General features: G+C 43.6%; 1 protein-coding gene and 1 long non-coding RNA gene across 6 annotated transcripts in view; one reads left to right on the plus strand and one right to left on the minus strand.

The window, feature by feature from the left end:
• The window catches only part of Slc22a4 (solute carrier family 22 member 4), a 60,734-nt gene that overhangs the window by 10,032 nt on the left and 31,041 nt on the right, over nucleotides 1–19,661 (plus strand). For all 5 annotated transcript variants that reach the window (XM_010639843.3, XM_019209860.2, XM_019209861.2 and 2 more), the window contains exons 2-3: nucleotides 16,247–16,350; nucleotides 18,316–18,470. In XM_010639843.3, the coding sequence (XP_010638145.2) occupies nucleotides 18,347–18,470 (124 nt within the window). In that variant the 5' untranslated portion in view covers nucleotides 16,247–16,350; nucleotides 18,316–18,346. The remainder of the gene's footprint in view (nucleotides 1–16,246; nucleotides 16,351–18,315; nucleotides 18,471–19,661) is intronic.
• Nucleotides 10,273–16,302, minus strand: LOC109118546. Its single transcript, XR_002025901.2, has 3 exons — nucleotides 16,225–16,302; nucleotides 12,837–12,935; nucleotides 10,273–10,516 (listed from the first exon to the last, which is right to left on the minus strand). It is a non-coding gene; the product is annotated as an uncharacterized LOC109118546 (long non-coding RNA).

Consider the following 19,661-nt stretch of genomic DNA (forward strand, 5'->3'; position numbering starts at 1 on the left):
AAAAAAAAATTCCCAAATGTTGGCCCAGGAAAAAAAAAAAAAAAAAAAAAAAAAAAAAAAAAATGGTTGAAAATATCCCAAATTGGATGAAAAACGTTAACCCATAATCTGATATATCATAGTAAAACTACTGAAAAACAGCCAGGGATTTAGCTCAGTGATTCTGCTGCCTGCCTCACAAGCACAAGGTCTGGAGTTCAATCCCTGGTACCCCCCCAAAAAAAGACAAAAAAACAGAAAACAGAAGTCTAGACAAGGGATTGTGACAAAGAGGATGAGTAAAACTACTGAAAGACAAAGACAAGAACATTTTGAAAGAAGCAAAAAATATGACTTCTCACAAGGAAACACAAGTAAGATTAGCTTTGGACTTTTCATAAGAAATTATGAAGGACAGAAAGCAGTGGGATAATATATTCTAACTGCTGAAAGAAAAAAGTCAACTAAGAATCATATATTCAGCAAAACTGTCTTATGAATTAAAGACATTCAAAATACACAAAAACAATTTGTTTCTAGTAACGCGGCTTTGCAGGATAAAATTTAAAAATTTCAAAATCTTGTGTTCAGAAATCTATAGGATATCATTGAAAAAAATTAAATACCTAAACAAATGGAAAGACATCTCATGTTCTATTCAGGAGCGGAAAACTTATTATGGTTGAAATGGAGTATTGTTAAATTGACAAAATCTCCAAATTGATATACAGATTCAATGAAAACAATGTTCGGCAACATTAGTCATTAGGAAATGAAAATCAAAATAACAATGAGATACCTATTTATACCCGGTGGGATAAACCATATTAAAAAGACACACAATAACTAAGATTATTACTACTATAAGCACTGCTAAAGTAATGTCTACCGTAAACAATACTGTCAAGGTAATATGTATGTATGGAGGTGGAAAAATTAAAACGCTCCTCATTACTGTTGGGATTGTAAAATGATGTAGCTACTTTGGAAAACAGATTTGGAAGTTCATTGAAAGGTAAAACGTAGATTTACTATATAGCCCAACAATTCCACTACTAAGTATATCCTCAAGAGAAATGAAAAGATATGTCCATGCAAAATCTTACACATGAATGTTTGTAACAACATTATCCATGGTACCCAAAGAATGGAAACAACCCAAGAACCTATCAATTTAGATAAGATGTGGTATATAAAGTTTAGGGAATATTATTCAACCTTAACAGGAATGGAGTATTATTAATATGTCTTATAACTGCATGTGTGAACCTCGAAAACATTATGCTAAATGAAAGAAGCATAAATAACAAATGACAACATATTATACGATTCCATTTATATGAATGGAATCCATAAGCAAATCCGTATAATCGCAAAGTAGCTTAATGGTTGCCAAGGGCTGGGAGAAGAGAATGAGGACTGCCTGTTAATCCTTTTAGGAATGGTATAAGTATTTTAAAATTAGGTACAGTAGTGCTAATAATAGTACAACTCTGAATATATTAAACATTACTATGCGCTTTAAAATGGGCAAACTTGATAACATTAAATTATTTTTAAATAAAATTGTTGTAAAAGGCATTAAACACTCAGGGTTTTTTTTTATTGGTTTGTGTTTATTTTGTTTTGCAGATGGTCAAGAAATTTCCCGCCTTCAGTCATAACCAAGTTATAAAGAAGGAACTGGGGGGGCATATATTGTATTATTAACTTTTCCTTTTTACTTTCCCCCTGAATGAAGGATAACTGAGAGAATGCTATAGAAACCCATTTTTCATTCTTAAATGGACCATTGCTGATTTCTCATTCACAGTCATCTCTGGGATTCAATTCTATTTGTAAAAGAACTTTATACCTTCTGGTAAGAGCTTTTTCAGCTTTTAGTAACTGAATAGCAGAATTATTTCTAACGATCTCTTTGACGTAGTCAGGTGTAAGTGTAAAATGACTGCTTATTGATCCATGTCTTGTAAGTCATGGTTTTGCCTAGTACAAAGGCATGAGATTAGTAGACAGGGAGAGAGCTGTAATGAGTCAGATGCTCCAGTTATATTTCCTTTCCAAGGACCACAGAAAACCCAGAAGTATTGAAGATAAAGATGCAGGCTGACCAAGGTGAATCAATACCCAAAGGCACACAGCCAGAAGGGGCAGAGTCTAGGGAAGCCTGTGCTCCTTGCTCAACACCCAGCTGCCCTCCAGAGTTGTGCTTAGAGCTGAGTGGATAACACGCTTATCTTTATGGCCCTTTCATGACACTGGGAATGGCTGAAGCTGCCACACTCTGGTTGCTTTGAGAGTTCAAGGTTGAAAGTGATTTTCAAAGTACAGTCCATGGTACTCACCAGCCACAGAGCCACTCATTTTCCAAACTCATTTTTCCTGATCAGTCACCATTCATTCAGTAACAACTTGTTAAGCATCCACTGTGTGCCTAGCCCTGTGTAATATGTCATCTAAAATATGATTTTCTGAGTTTAGAACTCTGTCCCTCCAGTGTAGGATGATGCGGAAGGGATGCCTTTTTTCCTCTTTAGCCATAGAGCAAGCACAAAGTGATCCAGAGCAAAGCCCACATACAGGACTGCTAAACTCTTGCGTGTATGTGTGTATATACCTGATCTATCCCGCAAAACATGCTTGGCCTAAGCTTTATGAAGGCAGTGGTTGCAGAGTCTGGCCTAGAGCAGGTACTTAGTGTCATCTGAACTAATGATTAAGCAATTGCTTTGACCAGTCCTCTAAGAACTTGGACTGCTCACTTCATTGCTCTGTGCTGTCATTTGTAAAATGAGGGTGAAAAGAGTACCCATCCCACATGGTATGAAACGATATCAAATACTCAGTAAGTGCTCAGTGCACCATAGTTGTCATTCCTCCTTATTGTCACTGTTGGGAAGCATGAGAGCTTTGTATGCCAAGAATACACTTCCATCTCTATGACTTTGTGGCCTGGATTTTGGTCTCTTAAAATAGAAGTGAAGGACATGTGGCCCAGCTCACTCTGCCCTTTTATGAGAACCTTGGTCTGAGGCCCTCAGGACCATTTGGATGTGGACCCTGGAGTGCACATCCAGTGCCTCCCCTGGATATCCTGGAACAGCTGGTTGCTCCCCAGAGGTGGAGGATAGGTTACTCATCACAAATGTTAGCCTTTGGCTTACAAGAACAACCTCAAGTATGCTGGCCAACTCCTCACCAGGATATCCACCATGATCCTCTGAGACCCTGGCATGTGTGTGTTTGTGTGCATGCGTGGACCCACATGTGCAAGGGACCCAAAGCAATAATAGCTCTACCCCATCAAGAGAAGCATGTTCTCTACCGGCTCTACTGTGTCACTGTTAGCCACAGCAGAATCTCTGGGACCTCTAAGACAAACCCCTCAAATCCCAAGAGTCTGGGGAAGCTACTGCCTGAACCCCCAGACCAGCCCTTTGAGGAAAGGGCTTCTTTTGGGGCTGGCAGCTGACTTACTCAGCCCCATAGCTGAATTTTGCCTACTTGTCCTTTATCCCATTACCAGGCTCCTTACAGCTTTCCAAAAAGATACCTTGGGCACAGTACTCTCAAGACAGAGCATAGCCCTACCATCATCTGTGGGCTTGCCATGAGGTCTAGCTACCTTTCCCAGCGTCTCCAAAGTAAGATAACACCTCATATGGGTCTGAAATAGTTGGCCACTGCCAGCCTATGAACCTCCTCCTATGGTGTAGGATGCTGACAGGGTTTCTTGGACCTCTCTATAGGGAAAGAACTCAGACCTAGAGCCATGGCTGCACAGCTTCCAGAAAGAGTCACTGGGAGCTGGTTCTCACCTTGCCCTTCCCTGTGCGGTTGGAGAATAAGTCCCCACCTGTTAAGTGTCACATGTGCTGCATTTGTATTTTTCCATATCAAAGAAAGGATTTTGAGGACCAAAGAGGTTAAGAGTAGAAAAGGTTTGTTGAGAAAAAGCTCCTGAGAGACAAAGAGGGGTCCTGAAAGAAAGTTGCTGCTGAGGCTCTTTGTCCAAGATGCTCTTTGTTCTATAAAGCAAGATTGCAGTGTGGGTACAATGTGGATAGCTATGGGTCAAGCTACAATCAGCCTATATGGTTACAAATAGCTAATATTGATCCAATAGGGAAATGAAATGCGTAGCAAGGGTATATGGCAAGTGCCACTAACTTCAGCTCATCCATAACTTTTAACATACAAAGAACAAAGGCACTCTTGGAAATGGAGAGGAGTGTGGGTCCTGATGTTCTGGTCACCCAGCTATGTGTCTGATGCCTATCTGGTGGTGCTGATCACAGTATAACCACAGCCTTCTGTTTATCTCTAGGGAGGCTTGCTGGCCTGGCCATCGTGTCTCCATCTTGAGGCCTGGCTGTCTTCAAATTTGCCTCCAGCTGCGCTGACTTTTTCAAGGGCCAGATCTCTTTCCGACTGTCTATTAATTTCTACCTAACTTGGCTCTCTATAGCATCCCCCTCCCTCTGCAGAGGTATCCCTACCTGCCATTAGGGTCAATGGGTGACTTCTCTGGCTGCTCTGGATCTGAGGGGGTCATAGTCATGGTAGGCAGTTAGAGATATCCTTCAGGGGTCCATCTAGAGGCCCTCAATAGACATCAGGCATTCTCATCTGCACAGCTTTAATTCTGGAGGAGACGAAGCCAAAGAAACAGTATGGTCCAAATAACAAAATGAACAAGATTGTTATCGATATGGTCAACAGATTATTCCAACAGGAAGAGCCAGTGATAGTCTCCTGCAATCAGGGTAGGGAGAAGGTCCAGGAGCTTTGGGGTCTGACGTGGCACCAACCTGTGATCTAATATCTTGAATGGCCATCAGGATATCAGCAGAAGGGTCAGGAATGTATGCACAACATTTAGCTTTTATGTTACCAGTTCCCCCTCCTGCTGCTTTCAAGAGGTTTAAGGCCATCCAAATTTGGAGGACAGCTTGCCTTATTGATCTAACTATTTAGAAGAGAAATCCCAGTTGAGTTGTCTTTTGAGGCCTTAATGAGGAGCATGACATCTCTTAAAACTAGGGAAGGGACAAAGATAGCCAAATGAACACATCAGTGAAACACACTCTTAGACCACCGATGTTGTAGAGGGGTAAATTTGTGAGTTGATCAGTATTTTTAACACTCCTGCTTTGTAGCCATGCCAATCCCAGCGTGTATCTACTTACCCAGGGAGTAGCCAGGTCCACAGATTGGTTTTGCAGGACTAGTAAGTGGCACGAGGGTCTTTTCAGTTAATCCCAGGGTAATTAAATCAGTCTGTTGCAAACCAGTTCTTGACCTGTAGAGTTAGAATATATACACCTCGATTAGGGAGTGTCCATCCCAACTATTTAGTAGTTAGATAAATGAGAGTAGAAGTGATTTTTTTCGTACCCAACATAACAGCACCTTTTTTCTAAGGCCACGTGTTATCATCTCATGTCTGAAAGTAGTCCTCTTGATATCTCTGATTATTGGCTCTTAAGATAGGCCCGATATTCTCAGTTAATAGGGGTTTTACTGGAGCCCATAGAGAGGCTTTAGTGGCATTTTAGAAAATTTTTGATTATGTCAGAGGTCATGAAGGGTGGATTTTATGGGCCACTCAGTTACCTTTAACAGTGGGTTAAACTATGAACTATTGAGCCTTTTTGTTTCATCTGTGTAGTGTGATAGCTTTTTAATCATCTCCTTGAGATGATACCCACCAAGGGAGTCTTTATGACAAGGGGAGCAGGTCACAGATTCAGCAAGATATTTATTGTACCAACTCTGCATATTCCTGTACCCACAAAGGAATTGCACTCTCCTCCCCCAAGTGATAAGAAAGCAGTTAGTAAAAAGGCTAACAGTAAGGTCTTAGTCCACTTACCTGAAGATGGTGTGCTTTTTGTTTTAATGAGAACTTTAAATCTGTGGTTTTATGGGAGTATTGAGATGGTCGTTCACCCTTAGCATTGGTCTCTGGCTCCCAGGACTTGGGTCCATTACTGTGTATTCAGGAGTTGAGGCCGGCTACCTTGACAGCCCAGGGGATTGACGGGATCATGGTGTGTGATCCTTCCCAGTTTGTTCTGAGGGAGGGAAATGATGAGTTTACCAATACCGGGTCTCCAGGGCAAGACATGAGATTTCCTCTTTTTTAGGCCAATCTTTTCTTAGTTGTTGAAGGGTCTGTTGGAATTTAACCAATGAGGTGAATCTTTTACCAAGGCATCTATTTTTCTGTCAAAAAGAAACTTATTGTTGAGAAAAGGACATCCATAAGTCATTTTAAAAGGACTGAGGCCTGGAGTTTGAGACGCATTTTTCACCTTTATAAGAGCTGAAGGTAGTAAATTGGGCCACTGTAGGTAGGCTTCCTGGGCCATTTTGTTAAGGTGTTTCTTTAGGGGCTCTTTTAAAAAAATTTTTTTTTAAATTTTTACCTTTTTTAATGACTACAGTTGTTAGGCCCAATGAAGATGACAGAGAATGCCCGGTATCTGAGAGACATCTTCTGTGACAGTTGTTTTAAAACAAGGCTCACTGTTACTGTAAACTTCTAGGGAGTCCAAAGTTGAAGATGCTTTTTGAGACCAAAACCTTTAACACTTCCTGTGCTTCGTTTTATAAGAAAAGTCCTCAACCCAATTAATAGACGTATCTACCCAGGCCAATATGTACGGGAGTCCTTTACGTCTTGGTATACAGGTAAAATAAGCTGCTAATCTTTCCAGGATATTCCCATGACTCTGCATGCCTGGAGGAATTGCAGTCTAGTTAAGAGAACTGTTTATTTTGGCAGAGATCACATGTCTTAACTATCTGTTATATTGTCAGAGAGAGTCCTTTTCCTATGAGTAATTCTGAAGCTATCGGGTGGGTTTTGTTTGTTTGTTTTTGAGACAGGGTCTCACTGTGCAGTTCACACTGGCCTTGGACTATGTAGCCCAAGCTGGCCTCAAACTCACAGCAATCCTCCTGCCTCAGCCTCTTGAGTGCTGCAATTACAGGCATGTGCCACCATGCCTGGAAGTCTAGAGTATCTTGTCTCTCCCCAAGAAAAGGGTTTGATGTAAAGTCTTAATAATTTTACATTGATTAGAACCAGAAATGAACAATTTACCATCATCTGATCATAACCATCCCAATGGAAGAAATTGGCATCCATATGAGAGTCCATTCAATTTTCACTGAAAATATTTGAGTCAAGTCTGATTGAGGGACCCCTCCCAAATCAGGAGCCTCAAGCAGCTTCTTTTGCACCTGCATCAATCAATTGGTTACCTTGGCATACTTTATCAACTCCTTTTTTATGCCCTCTGCAGTAATATACTACCACCTTAGAGGGCAGATAGACAGATGGTAAAAGTTTTCTCTTTGTGATATTTTATGGGAGATGCATTGGCTATTGGATACTTTCTCTCTTTCCACATGGCTTCATGAACATGTAGCACTAGAAAAGCCTATTTTGAATAAGTACAGATATTAACTTTTTGTCCTTTACTGAGTTGTAAAGCTTTTGTCAGAGATGTGAGTTTTGCCAGCTGGAACAAGCGAGAAATCCCAGGAGCAAGTGCGAAGCTTGAGAGTGTCTCATACAGAGTCACTGCCGCACATCTGGCCGTTCTGTTCCCATTCCATTAAGGAACTGCCATCAAAAGAGGATCAAATTAGGGTGAGCAAAGGGTGTGTCTAGCAAATCTTTCCTGGCTGCCTAAATGTGGAGAACTACCTGCTTAAGAGTTGTGTCCGTTAATGTCAGTTTTGTCCTTTCCAGGTAGAAAGGCGGCAGGATTTGAGAAGTGTATCTTTATTTGGTTGGCTGGTCCTTCTAAGAGTACAGCCTAATATCTGAGAAGCTGGCTGTCTGATGGCCCTAGGCTTCCTTTGGAGGAAAGAAGTTCTGCCACATTGTCAGGGGTGTTTACAGGGAAATCTTTGCTTAAGGTCAGTTTGGATGTTTTTAGCACCAGAGGAGCCACGGCGGCAACAGCCTAAAGGCAAGCAGGTCATCCTTTGCTGCTGTGATTAATTTGCAACTCAGATAACTTAGGGGCTGCTGTGCACTCTCACGCCAGTCTTGTGCAGTCATTCCCAAGGCCATCTCCTGCTTTTTACTGACATATATGCAGTTTGGGAATCACATTCCCAGGTTAAAATATGGGTATCTGCCTTTTGGGTTTTCTTTACAAGCTGGTAAAAAGGTCACACAATCTCACCATATTCTGCTATCTAAAGGTGATGAAAGTCTGTAATTTTCAGGAATCTTCTTAGCAGTTTTAGGGTCTTGGTCTGAGACAAGGAAAAAATAGGCTCAATTCCTTTTTCCCTCAGTATTCAGGTTTCCCTTGGATATAATAAGGCCTAAATATTTTACCTTTAGGATGCAAAGTTGTGCCTTAGACCTAGAGACCCTGTAACTTCTGTCTGCAAGAAAGTCCAGCACAGCATGAGTGCCTGGCTGGAGAGCACTTCTGAGGAGGTGCGTGACACTAGGTCATCTGCATATTGCAAGTCTGTGACTTGGGAAGACTGAAAAGGCCAAGGCGTGGAAAACACTTGTCTGAAGAGATGAGAATGTCTCTGGACCCTTGAGACAGCACAGTCCAAGTCAGTTGCAAGGCCTGATCATAAAGATTTTCAAAGGCAAAAAGCAACTGGGAATCCGTATAGAAAGGAATCCAAAAGAAGGCATCTTTTGCATTTAACACCAACAACCAACCAGCATGGTTTTTTCTCTCTCTTTTAAAATTTTTATTCTATTAGTACATGTTTGCAGTACATGTATTTTACATTCATCTTGGGGAGTTGGTACATGTGCATACTACAGCTTTTCTTTTTTAATCCCCTTCCCTCCCCCATCCTCTTCCTCCTCTAATTCCCTTTTCCCCCGTTTCATCCTTGTTGATATTATTAATCTTAGTTCATCCAACCAGCCTATTTAGAGATCTGGGAAGGAAGAGAGTACGGGTTAGGCACCCCTGGGTGGATTGGCACTGCTGCCTCATTTACCAATCTAAGATTCTATACCAACCTTTACTCTCTATTGGGCTTTGGGCTCCCAAGATTGGAGTATTGCAGGGCCTGTTAGTTACAGGTGTAAGTAAACTTTGTGCCCTCAAATTGTCAATTATAGGAAACAGTCCTTTTCCTCTGGTGAGGAAAAATAGTGGGGTCTTTAAGATGCATTTGTACTGTGGCAGCTCTTATTGCTCTCTTAATTTTACCTTTATTTGCCTCTACTTTGGGCTTATTTTAGTCTTCATGAAAATAAGGCAATGTGACCTGAGTGCATGTATATTATAGCATTTAATTGTTTTTTTTGATGATTTCTTTTTTTTCCTACGGAGGATTGAACTCAGGACCTTACACTTGCAAGGCAGGCACAGTGCCACTGAGCTAAATCCCCAGCCCTGTTATAGCATTTAAACAAGATATCTCTTCCCACATGGAGAGCTAGACTTTCAGGTATGATAAAAAAGGAACGGGAGAAGAGAAAGCCATCCCAGTTACAGCCTAAAGGTTGTGAGAAATAGCGAACCATCCCTTGGTGACTCCTTTCACTGTGATGTGACAGCTGGAAGGAAGGCTAAGATGAAAAGAAGGACTGAAAGGCTGGCTCCCATGTCCAGCAATGGGCTGGTCTCTTCTCCCACTGACCACCCAGGGCTCTCTGTGGAGATGACAGTCTGGCCAGAGGGAGAGGGTGAAGAGGGCGCTCAAGGCCCTGTGGTCTTGCTGGACCAGCTGGGGAGATGGACCTGACTCCTGGGACCTTTGTTCCTGGGAGCTGTCCAACTTCCAGTGGTCACCATTGCATGCAAGGCATGGCTTAGGGGGCCTCTTGGTGTGGTTTTTATTACAATTCTTCTTAAAATGTCCTGGCTTCCCATAGTCATAGCAGGTGGCTTTAGTCCTCAAACTATTCTTGCAGTCCCAGCAATCAGACTCAGAGTTTACTCTTTTTAAGGACACAACCAAGGAAGCTACTTTCTCTTGATCTGTGTTTTCTCCCTTTAGCCACTTTTCAGTCCTCATTATAAAAGAACAACGTAGCAGCTCTCCCTGGAGTCCTGAGTGAACTATCCAGAAAGCCATCTTTTGCAGCTTTTGCTTGATGTTTGAAGTGTAACTGCGATGCAGAGAACAGAGAAATTACCCAGGCCAGCCTTGTGAGAGCAAACAAAGTTGTTTATTCACTCAAGCACAAACAGGCAGGCTGACTCCAAGCGGGGAATCAGTGTAGGGCATTGAGAGGGCATAGAATTAAGTAGGGAAGCGGTTGCTAGGCAGTTGCCAGGTGTTGGTGCGAGAGCCGCTGTCTTGGGGAGGTGAGGAGGCAGAGACAAGTGGCCTGTGCTCCCAGGCTGCCATGTAGCTGTTTTCTGGAACCAAGGGCTGGGATGTGTTGTTTGGGGTGGTCTTTCCTGCCAGCAGGCTCCAGTTTGCAGAAGTGCACAGGGCAGGTCATGGTGTCGCCCTCTCCTGTAGGCCTTACAGGAAGCTGGCTGGGTGATACAGTCATCTTTAAGAATAATCTGTTCTTCTACTGAATCAGGGGACAGAGACATATACCTTACCAAAGCTTCTTGTAAATACCCTAGGAGGACAGAGGGGTTCTCCTCATTTTCCTGATTAACAGTTGACAATTTAGAATAATTGAAAGGTTTAGTTTTTGTCCTTCTTCAGGCTTTCAAGGATTTAAGTTTGGAAATATCTTCTGTTTCAACCTCCCATCCAGCTGGTAGGTCAGTAGGAGTCTTGTACAGGGGGTACCTGGGCCCCAGTAGGAAACTGAGGTTCCCCTTGCTATCTCTTTTCTGATCTTTTAAAATGAATAATATTATTTTCATCTCCAAATGTAATAGCAGCCTGTAATGCTGCTTGTTTTTTTTTGTTTGATTTTAACTAGGGGTCATTGTATGATTTAAAAGCAACATTACATCTTTCCAGTCTAGTTAACAGTTCTGAGTAAATCTCCTAAGACCTCAGTGTACTTACCAGGATTATCTGAAAGCTTTCCCAGATCTTGTTTGATCTGTTTGAAGTCACTGAGAGCAAAGGACACATATGCATGGGTAGGGCCAAATTCTCCACCCACCACCCATAAAGGATCTTATCCCTGAGGAGCTTCAGTGAAATCAGATACAGTGGAGACAGCCCCGTAGAGGCTTTAATTGATAGTGGCTTTGAAGTCTCAGCCTTGCCAGGTATGGTGCACAGGCCTAGAATCCCATTAGTGGGAAGGCTGAGGCACGAGGATCACTGTGGGTTCAAAGCCAGCCTGAAATACATAGCAAGACCCTGTCTCAAAAAAAAGGAGGGCAAGGGAAAGAAACTTTAGGCTCGGTCATGGTAGATGCATGAGGCTGAGGCTTAAGGACTAGGGGCATCTGTTTGTCGGTGGCTTACATCTACACTTTGAACATAAGTCAGGATTCTCTCTTAAAGCAAAAAAGGTCTAAACATAGGGTACCTGGGACCACTGATCTTCTCTCTTATAGAACAATTCTAGTTGTAAAAGACTATTATAGTCAATATTTTCCTTGGAATTTTACTTTCTCTCAGGATACCCAGGTGCAGAAAGAGAGTAAACAAATCTCAGTGTTTTAGAGTGCACACCAAAAGAGCAAGAGAATTTGACATTGAGTTTTCCCTTTGGAAAACAGCAAGGGGAGAAAATGAATCTCTTCTAATCCCTCCCACTTTTTTTTGCCCTCGGGGTGTTTCCTGAGGTTCCCTGCTCCAGAACAGGTGGCTGCTAGCTAGAGAGATCTTTCAGAAGTTTGGTCGGATTAGATTATCCACCCTTGCTGACCTGCACCTCCTTCCTCTGAATTGTCGTTTCTGTCTTAAGCTCACATTCGCAACTCCAAAGCATGTTTCTAAAAGCAAAAGCCTCAATTGACTCCCTCTGTAACAGTGCTGTTTAAGAAGGGAAGCCTGGCCAAACAGAAAATTAAACCAATGATCAAGAACCTGAATGACTACGTAAGAGAGAGAAAGAAAGGGAGAGAGGGAGAGGATCGGAAAGGCAGATTGGAGAGAGTCCTTTAGGCTATAGTGTTTAGGATTACAGATGTGCAGGTCCTGGAGACAGCTTCCTCTGGTGTCACCCAGAGATTCATTTTCCCCACAGTGTCTCTGGATGAGTGTTCCCTGCTGGCCCAGCTGATCCCACTAGACCTTTGCTCAAGACGTGGATGGGCTACATCCTTGTAGTGTGTCTTCTGAGATGACCGTGACCGTCCTGTCCTGTCTAACCCAGGGATGTTGTCTATTTTAAAAGAATACCTATCAAGGCCACCTCACATCCTGGAGAGTGCACCCTGACATCTCTTCCCATTTGGGGGAAGAGAGTAAGTGCCTCTTATCTTTGCTTATCTGCATGCACTCATTTTCCAAGAGTATAAGAGCCTTCAATTGGAAAGGGAAAAACGTTCTCAGGACTGCATTTACCGTTTTCCTAATAATAGCAACAGCCACCCTACAAAAAAAGGTGTACTTCCAAAACCTGTTCCATATGAATCCTCAGACACACCCAAGAGCACTGAGCTGTAAGCCAATTAGAAGTTCAAAAACCATCCCAAAGAGCTGTATGTAACAAGAAACCAGGTCATCTCAAAACCACCAAACAAGTCAAAGCAGGAACACAAAGGCTTGTTTGCAAAACAAAAGATGTCCCATCAAAGAAACATAAATATAAAAGATGTCACAATCTTTCCATTATCTCAGCTTAAATCTGTTCACATAAAATACAGGGAGTATGCAACTGAGAAACAAGGATGACAGTTCTCAGTTTCCTAAAGGAATCATGATCCAGTTGAAACACTCTAAGGGGGTTTTATGAAACAAAAGCAAATTCTTACCTCTTTCCAAACATCTTGGTGGAACCTCCAGTTTGCTGTGGAGAAAATAACTCCCAACTTTTTAGATGGTCAGCTGTGCCAAGTTTGTGTTTTCTGATACTGAAGAATAGATTCCAAGGACAAAAAGAGGTTAAGAGTAGAAAAGTTTTATTGAGAGAAAGTTCCTGAGAAAGAAGAGGGAACCATTAATTCAAGCACATATCTTCTCTGCTACTTCTGATCTGTGGGCTGGCAGAGCATGTAAACATGGCTATACAACATTAGAGGGCCCAGTGCCCTCACCCCTTCAGCCCTTTCAGGGACCTCGGGTGTCTTAGTTCCAGAGCAGTTGTTAAAGAATAAAGGCTTGGCCAGGGATTTAGCTCAGTGGCACCACGCCTACCTCACAAGTGCAAGGTCCTGAGTTCACTCCCTGGTATAGAAAAAAAGGAAAGGAAGAGAGAAAGAAAGGAAAGAAGGAAGGAAGGAAGGAAGGAAAGAAGGAAGGAAGCAAAAGAATAGAAAAGAAAAGAATAAAGGTTTGTTTACAAAGAATAAATTTTTGTTCAGCTCAAGGTTTTAAAGGCTGGGAAATTCAAGATTCGGTGGCTGCATCTGGTGAGGCTCTTCTTGCTGGTAGGGATTCTGCAGAGTCCCAAGGCAGAACAAGCTTGCCAGTTTAGGTCTCTCCCTCTTATGAAGTTATAGTTTCAGTAAATTAAAGCCCCACTCTTACGGCCCTTAATTACCTCGCAAAGGATGCCATAGTCAGATTAAGTTTTTGCCTTCTTAATACTTCACAATGGGATTAAATTTCAACATGAGTTTTATGGGGACATTCTAACCGTAGTGCCAGGTGAGCCAACCTGGCTCTGAGAATGGTCTCAGATGTACCCTTGGATTGTGCCTGAGAGTTGGAGGTCTGTGTTCCTGGCCTGTACTGTTTTTCCTCTGCAGAGCTATGCTCGAGCACCCTGCTGGAGCCAGCACTGTGAGCACCAGGAGAGAAAGCCTGCTGACCCCCTCCCTATTGTCTTCAGGACAAAGGTGTCCTTCAGGACATCATTTCTACATTCCGGTGACTTTTAAGTAGAAAAAGGTTTAAAGGAGAGACTGTCATGTCTCAGTACTCAGAAAAACTGTGCCAGTAAGAAATAATGCTGAGAATTAACAAATGGTATCAAATTAAGAAGCTTCTGGACAGCAAATGAAACAACCAACATAGTGAAGAGTCAATCTACTGCATGGGAAGTTTTTGCCAGCTTTTCCTTAGAGGACTAGTATCTAGAATATATAAAGAACTCGAAAAGCATTAGATCCCCCAAAATAAAAGACTCAATTAAAAAAGGAGCAACTGAAATGAATAGGCACTTCTCAATGAAAAAGTACAAATGGACAATAAATACATGAAAAAATGTTCAATATCACCGGCCCATAGAGAATTGCAAATTAAACACTGAGTTGCCATTGTACTCTAGAAATAATCACTGTCATAGAAATAATCACTGTCATCAAGAAATCTAACAACAAATGCAAGGATTTGGGGGAAAATGAATCTTTCTGCATTGTTGGTAGGAAGGTAAACTAGTACAATCACTGTGGAAAGCAGCATGGAGATTCCTCAAAACACTAAAACTAGAAATTCCATTTGGTCCAGCTATTTCCTTTCTAGATACTTTCCCAAGAGTTGACGTCATCATATTACAGGGATACATACATACCCATGGTTATAATTTATAATATCTCAATCTTGGAAATGGCTCTGATGCCCACCAGCAGATGAATAGATAAAGAAAATGTATTTATACACAGTGGGGTACTACTCTCCCATAACGGAGAAACTTGAGTCATTCATCGGTAAATGGATGCACCTTGCAACCATAATATTAAGTTATATAAGTCAGACACATAAGTTTAAATATTGCATGGTTTCTGTAAGATGAGAGACTAAATATATATATAACTAAAAAGTAAAATAGAGGATAGATAAATAGGAAGTAGATCTTTCTCAAATGGATGGGGGAACAAGAGACAAAGTGAAAGGGGAGGGAGGGGAGAGAAACGGGATGGAAAAAAAGAAGAAAATAGTGAAAATGGAGTTTTTTCAAATGGGAAGGAGACCAAGGGTTGGAAGGAGAAGGAAGGAAGGTGAGGGGTAGGGAATAAAAAGAGAAAAAAGAGCTAAGATACATTGTGTACCAAGACCCCATGATAAATGTAATCATTACCTATTGCAAACATGTACTAATGAGCAAATAACATGAGAACAGAAAAGGAAAACTGCATCTCTGCAGAACAAGTTGATCACTGTGGGTCAGGAGACCATCTGGGAGCTGAGCTGCTAGGCAGCCAGGGCCGGACTGGGGGCCAGAGTGGCCGGCAGGCGGATCGGTGGGAGGACCATTCAGGGTCGGCCTCACCCCCGCCTTGGCTTTTGCAACTTCCCTCCTGTCTACTGTCTGCTTTCTCTTATTCCCCTTAGCCTTTTATTTTACACTTTTCTTTTGTATGTCTTTAGAAACACCTCTCATTGCAGAAACGAGGTGTGGTATAGATACAGAAATGCATGTATCCATCAATGCCAATTTCATGGCAGCTCTGAGGAGTAAGAGCTGCATTGCTGTGCAAATGGCATGGAAGCAAGATTGCTTCCCAGGGCTGGGTGGGCGGCTGAGGGAGGCTGAGGGTCTTTCCTGGAAGCTGGATCATTGCAGCAACACCCCTGTTCCAGATCCCCAGGCCCAAAAGACTCATGGGTACCTTTTTTTTTTTTTTTTTTTCAAATGAGAGGTAATAATTATACACACTCCTTTAAGATTTTGCTGAGTTGACTTCAGTCAACAGCTGGAACTGAAATTCATTTTATGGTCCAACCAGCAGGCTCTTGTCCCTGGGGAATGGGAGGAACCATGCTGCTAAGAAGGCTGGATGGCAAGGAGGGGACGCAGTGTAGGAAGGGGAGAGAGGAGCCCTAGGGAGGGAGTAGGCCTTGGGGTGAATGGACCAGGGCACACAGAGCTTTCCACAGGAGTCTACCCAGAAAAGAAAAACAGCCCCTGGGATTCCTTGCACTTTGCAAAATGGGGGAAGACATTTTGTATCCATGGACCAAGTGACCATGACTTTGCCTTCCTTCCATGCTTGGCTGCCTCCTGAAAGGTCAAAGCCTGCTTTGCAAAGCAGTATGAGGGGTCACCAGGTGCAGCATGGCCTCTCCTGTGTCACACAAGCAGAGTAGGAGCCACCAGCCTCTCCTTTCAGAAGATGTTGCCCATCCCTGTGAATAGTCGGGAGTCAGCCTTGGTGCAGGAGAGGAGAATGTGCCTGACTGTTCTCTGCATCCCTGTTAGGCACCTAAGAGCCCTAGGAGCTGGGCTGGGCTTGGGGCCTGCTGGAGGGCTTGGCTCACCTTCATGCTGTCTTGTTTGCAGTGGAATCTGGTGTGTGAGGATGACTGGAAGACACCCCTCACTGCCTCCCTGTTCTTCGTGGGTGTGCTTCTTGGTTCCTTCGTGTCCGGACAGCTTTCAGACAGGTAAGGACCTTGGAGGGAGAAAAGTTGAATAGTTAACTGCCTGTCTAGGGGTTGGCCAGGACTCAGGGTATTTCTCCCCCAGAGAAGGGGAGGATTGTCGGGCCAGTAAGTCAGTGACTGGAAGAGCCTTATCCCCAGCACTCCCTGCTGTGCCACTTGTGTTCTCTTCTCCCAGTCTGTGCTTCCTGGGCTTTGGCTATGGTCGGCGAGAGGCCACCTGTCCCACCAGAAAATGAAGTCCTCATTCCACAAACCTGCTTTCAGAACACAAGGCTGCCATCACCATTGTCCCATCCCAACTCTTGAAAGTTATGTCAGGGTCAGGTAGTGGATGACATGTGATTAATCCCTCAACAGCCACCAGCCACAGTCAGATCAGATGGTGAGCACTGACTGTGCTCTCCCTGAGTCTGAATTTTGGGACCACAGAGCTAAACCAGGCTGGATCTAGGTTTCCTGGAACTCACAGATTGGAGTAGATAGCATCTCAATAGTAGACCCGAAGTTTCTGGTCTCACTCGAGGTGGCTCTGCGCATTGCCTGTGACTTTTCTTAGCAGACATGCCATGTTCCTGACATCTCCAACTTCCTCGGTTCTCCAGTGCACTTTTGGTTTTACTGCCACAGCTTCACACACTGCTGTCTCAGGAGGCACACTATCTTGCTTCCCAGGCCTTTTTCTGACATCTTGGTGGAAGCTTTCATGACTCATAACTCTTGCATTCTGCATGCCTGCAGAACCATCATCAGGTGGGTTACTCCAAAGTCAGTTGCCACCTCAGCAGTACCCAGGGCCCTTTAGATCATGGCTGCAGAGGCCTCTGAGTACCTGGATGGCTAAGCACTGTGAAAGGAATCCCAAAAAACTATTCCAGCCCCACTCAAGGAAGACTTTCTTCTCAAATGAAAGCTTTATAGTTTTATATCCTAAAACCTGTGAAAGGTAGTGTCTTGCTGATTCCTGAGATTTCTTCAAGCTGTTGTCCTCATGCAAAGTACTCAGCCTCTTTTTAATGCTTATCCTTTTATGAACTACATTCTTCATGGCCCCAACTCTGCAGGTGCTTCTTTTCTGATGCAACTACAAACTTTTCACATCTGCATTTGGCTTTTAATTTTCACTGTAGATCTGGCTCAAAGCAGCACCCATGCCACAGCCCAAATGTAGGGCTGCTTTGAAATTTTCTCAACCAGATGAATTAGGCCATTGCCCTTACTCTCAATCTCCTGAAAAGTCTCAGGACATGGAGAAAATGAAGCCATGTTTTCTACCAGAGTATAACGCGCATAGCCTGTAGTTCAAATGCCAGGGGAGTTGTTCACAACAGAAATCTCCTGAGCCTGGACTTTGTTCTGTGCATCCCTATTAGTATTCTGGTCTTCTGAGCTCCAACTCAGAGTCTCCTACCAATCTGCTTGCAGTGTTTGAGGGCTTTCCTATCTGGCATCTCCAAACCTTTCCAAAGTCCTTCTGAGAACTAGTTCCGAAGGCTTCTGAACCACATGGTTATGTATAGTCACAACAGTGACCCCTCTCATGGCATGAGAATCTTCCTTAGTAATTTTCTTATCCCTGGGATCCAGTACCTGATGCCTATAACATAAAAGAAAGGTTTATTTCGGCCCAAGGCTTCAGTACTTTGTCAGCTGGCTCAAGGCAGAATGGCATGAGGGCAGGGCCTGGCAGAAGAAAACTGTTCAACCCCATGGTAAGCAGGAAGGGAGGGGCACTGGGCATGAGAATACAGCCTTGCAGGGACCACCTCCAACCAGGCCCCACCTTCTAAGAGCCCATCCAGCTCCTGAACTCGCACTAGATGAATCCGCTGGTAAGTATAGTACCCCTGTGACCTAAACACCTTCCAAACACCTGGGGCTTTTTCGATGTAAACCGTGACACACTCTGAATTATTGCCCTGCTGCAACCTGCGTGTCTCATGTTTGATGTTATACTGTATTTCACAGGTTTGGCAGGAAGAGCATTCTCTTTGCAACCATGGCTGTGCAAACTGGCTTCAGCTTCCTGCAGATTTTCTCCATCAACTGGGAGATGTTCACAGTGTTATTTGTCATCGTGGGCATGGGCCAGATCTCCAACTATGTGGTGGCCTTCATACTAGGTAGGAATGGCTTCTGAGACACTGAAAGGCCAGGAAGGAGGGGGACACTAGGATATGCTTCCAAAGCTCAATCAACCTTAAGTACATGTGTGTTGAGGTGGGAGTCACAGGCACAGGTTCCTTAGGGCCAGTCACGGACAGGGAAGGTCCTCCCAAGGAGCCACCTCTGTGTTTGGCCATGAAAGGAGACAAAACCAACCACATGAGACCAGGGATTTAGCTCAGTGGATCCGGTGCCTGCCTCAAAAGTGCAAGGACCTGAGTTCGATCCCTGGTACAAAAACAAAAACAAAAACAAAAACACAATCACTGAGAACCATTCGTAAGAGCACAGGGTTTGAGAGAAACACAGAGGAGGGGACACTGAGAGAACAGCCTGGTGATATCTTTGATCTGGGCTCTGAAACCTTAAGACTTCTGCCTGATAGTCTAGGTACTTAGGACAGGTGGTGGGACTGCTACACAGGTGGGAAAGGCGCTTGTCAGGCAGGAGGAATTAGCGACAGTACATCTAGACAGATCTGGTCTTGCCCGAATCCATGCCACCCTTGACTGTATCAGCTCTGTGAAGGTTCCACCTCAGAGTAGCGATAGTAGCCCTGCAACTACTAGGCTATGGCTAGGAATACTAAGCTGCAGAAGGAAAGTAAGTCATCAGTGACAAGGCTATAAAGAGCCCTAGCACCTTCTCCAGCTTTTCTGGGGGAGGAAGTGAAGGGAGTTGCACATGGGTTGACCAGGTCCATCCTCAGGTGTGAGCCCCCAACATGCTCTCTGTATGGATGGGAGAAGAGGGGAGAGGAATGGCACCCCCAGCACAACTGATGCCACCTCCTCCTGTAGTTTTGGTGTGAGCATTCTTGTTGGCTTGGCACTGCCGCCGTTTATATCTATTGTCATGGTGTGATTACAAACAGTGCCCTTGCTTCTCCTTGTTTCAAAAGTCTGTGGCTGGCTGGGTGACTCATTGCTTTCAAGGCTTTGACAACTCTTTGGCTTTGGAGATGCGATGTTCTCTTCGTTGAAGACATGTACAACCTCTGTCAGAGTGCCACAATGGAATTTTCCAAATTCCACTCCTTTAATTATTTATGAAGGGTTGCTTGCCTCAGGCCCAGTCTGGGTGTCTGCTGAGGGAAGAGAGAGGTGAGGAGGTGGGGGAGCATGCTGAAGCCACATGATCCCAGCAGA

The sequence above is a fragment of the Fukomys damarensis genome, unplaced genomic scaffold (assembly GCF_012274545.1).
Source record: "Fukomys damarensis isolate Sample0158 unplaced genomic scaffold, DMR_v1.0_HiC HiC_scaffold_9, whole genome shotgun sequence".
NCBI classification, from domain to species: Eukaryota; Metazoa; Chordata; class Mammalia; order Rodentia; family Bathyergidae; genus Fukomys; species Fukomys damarensis.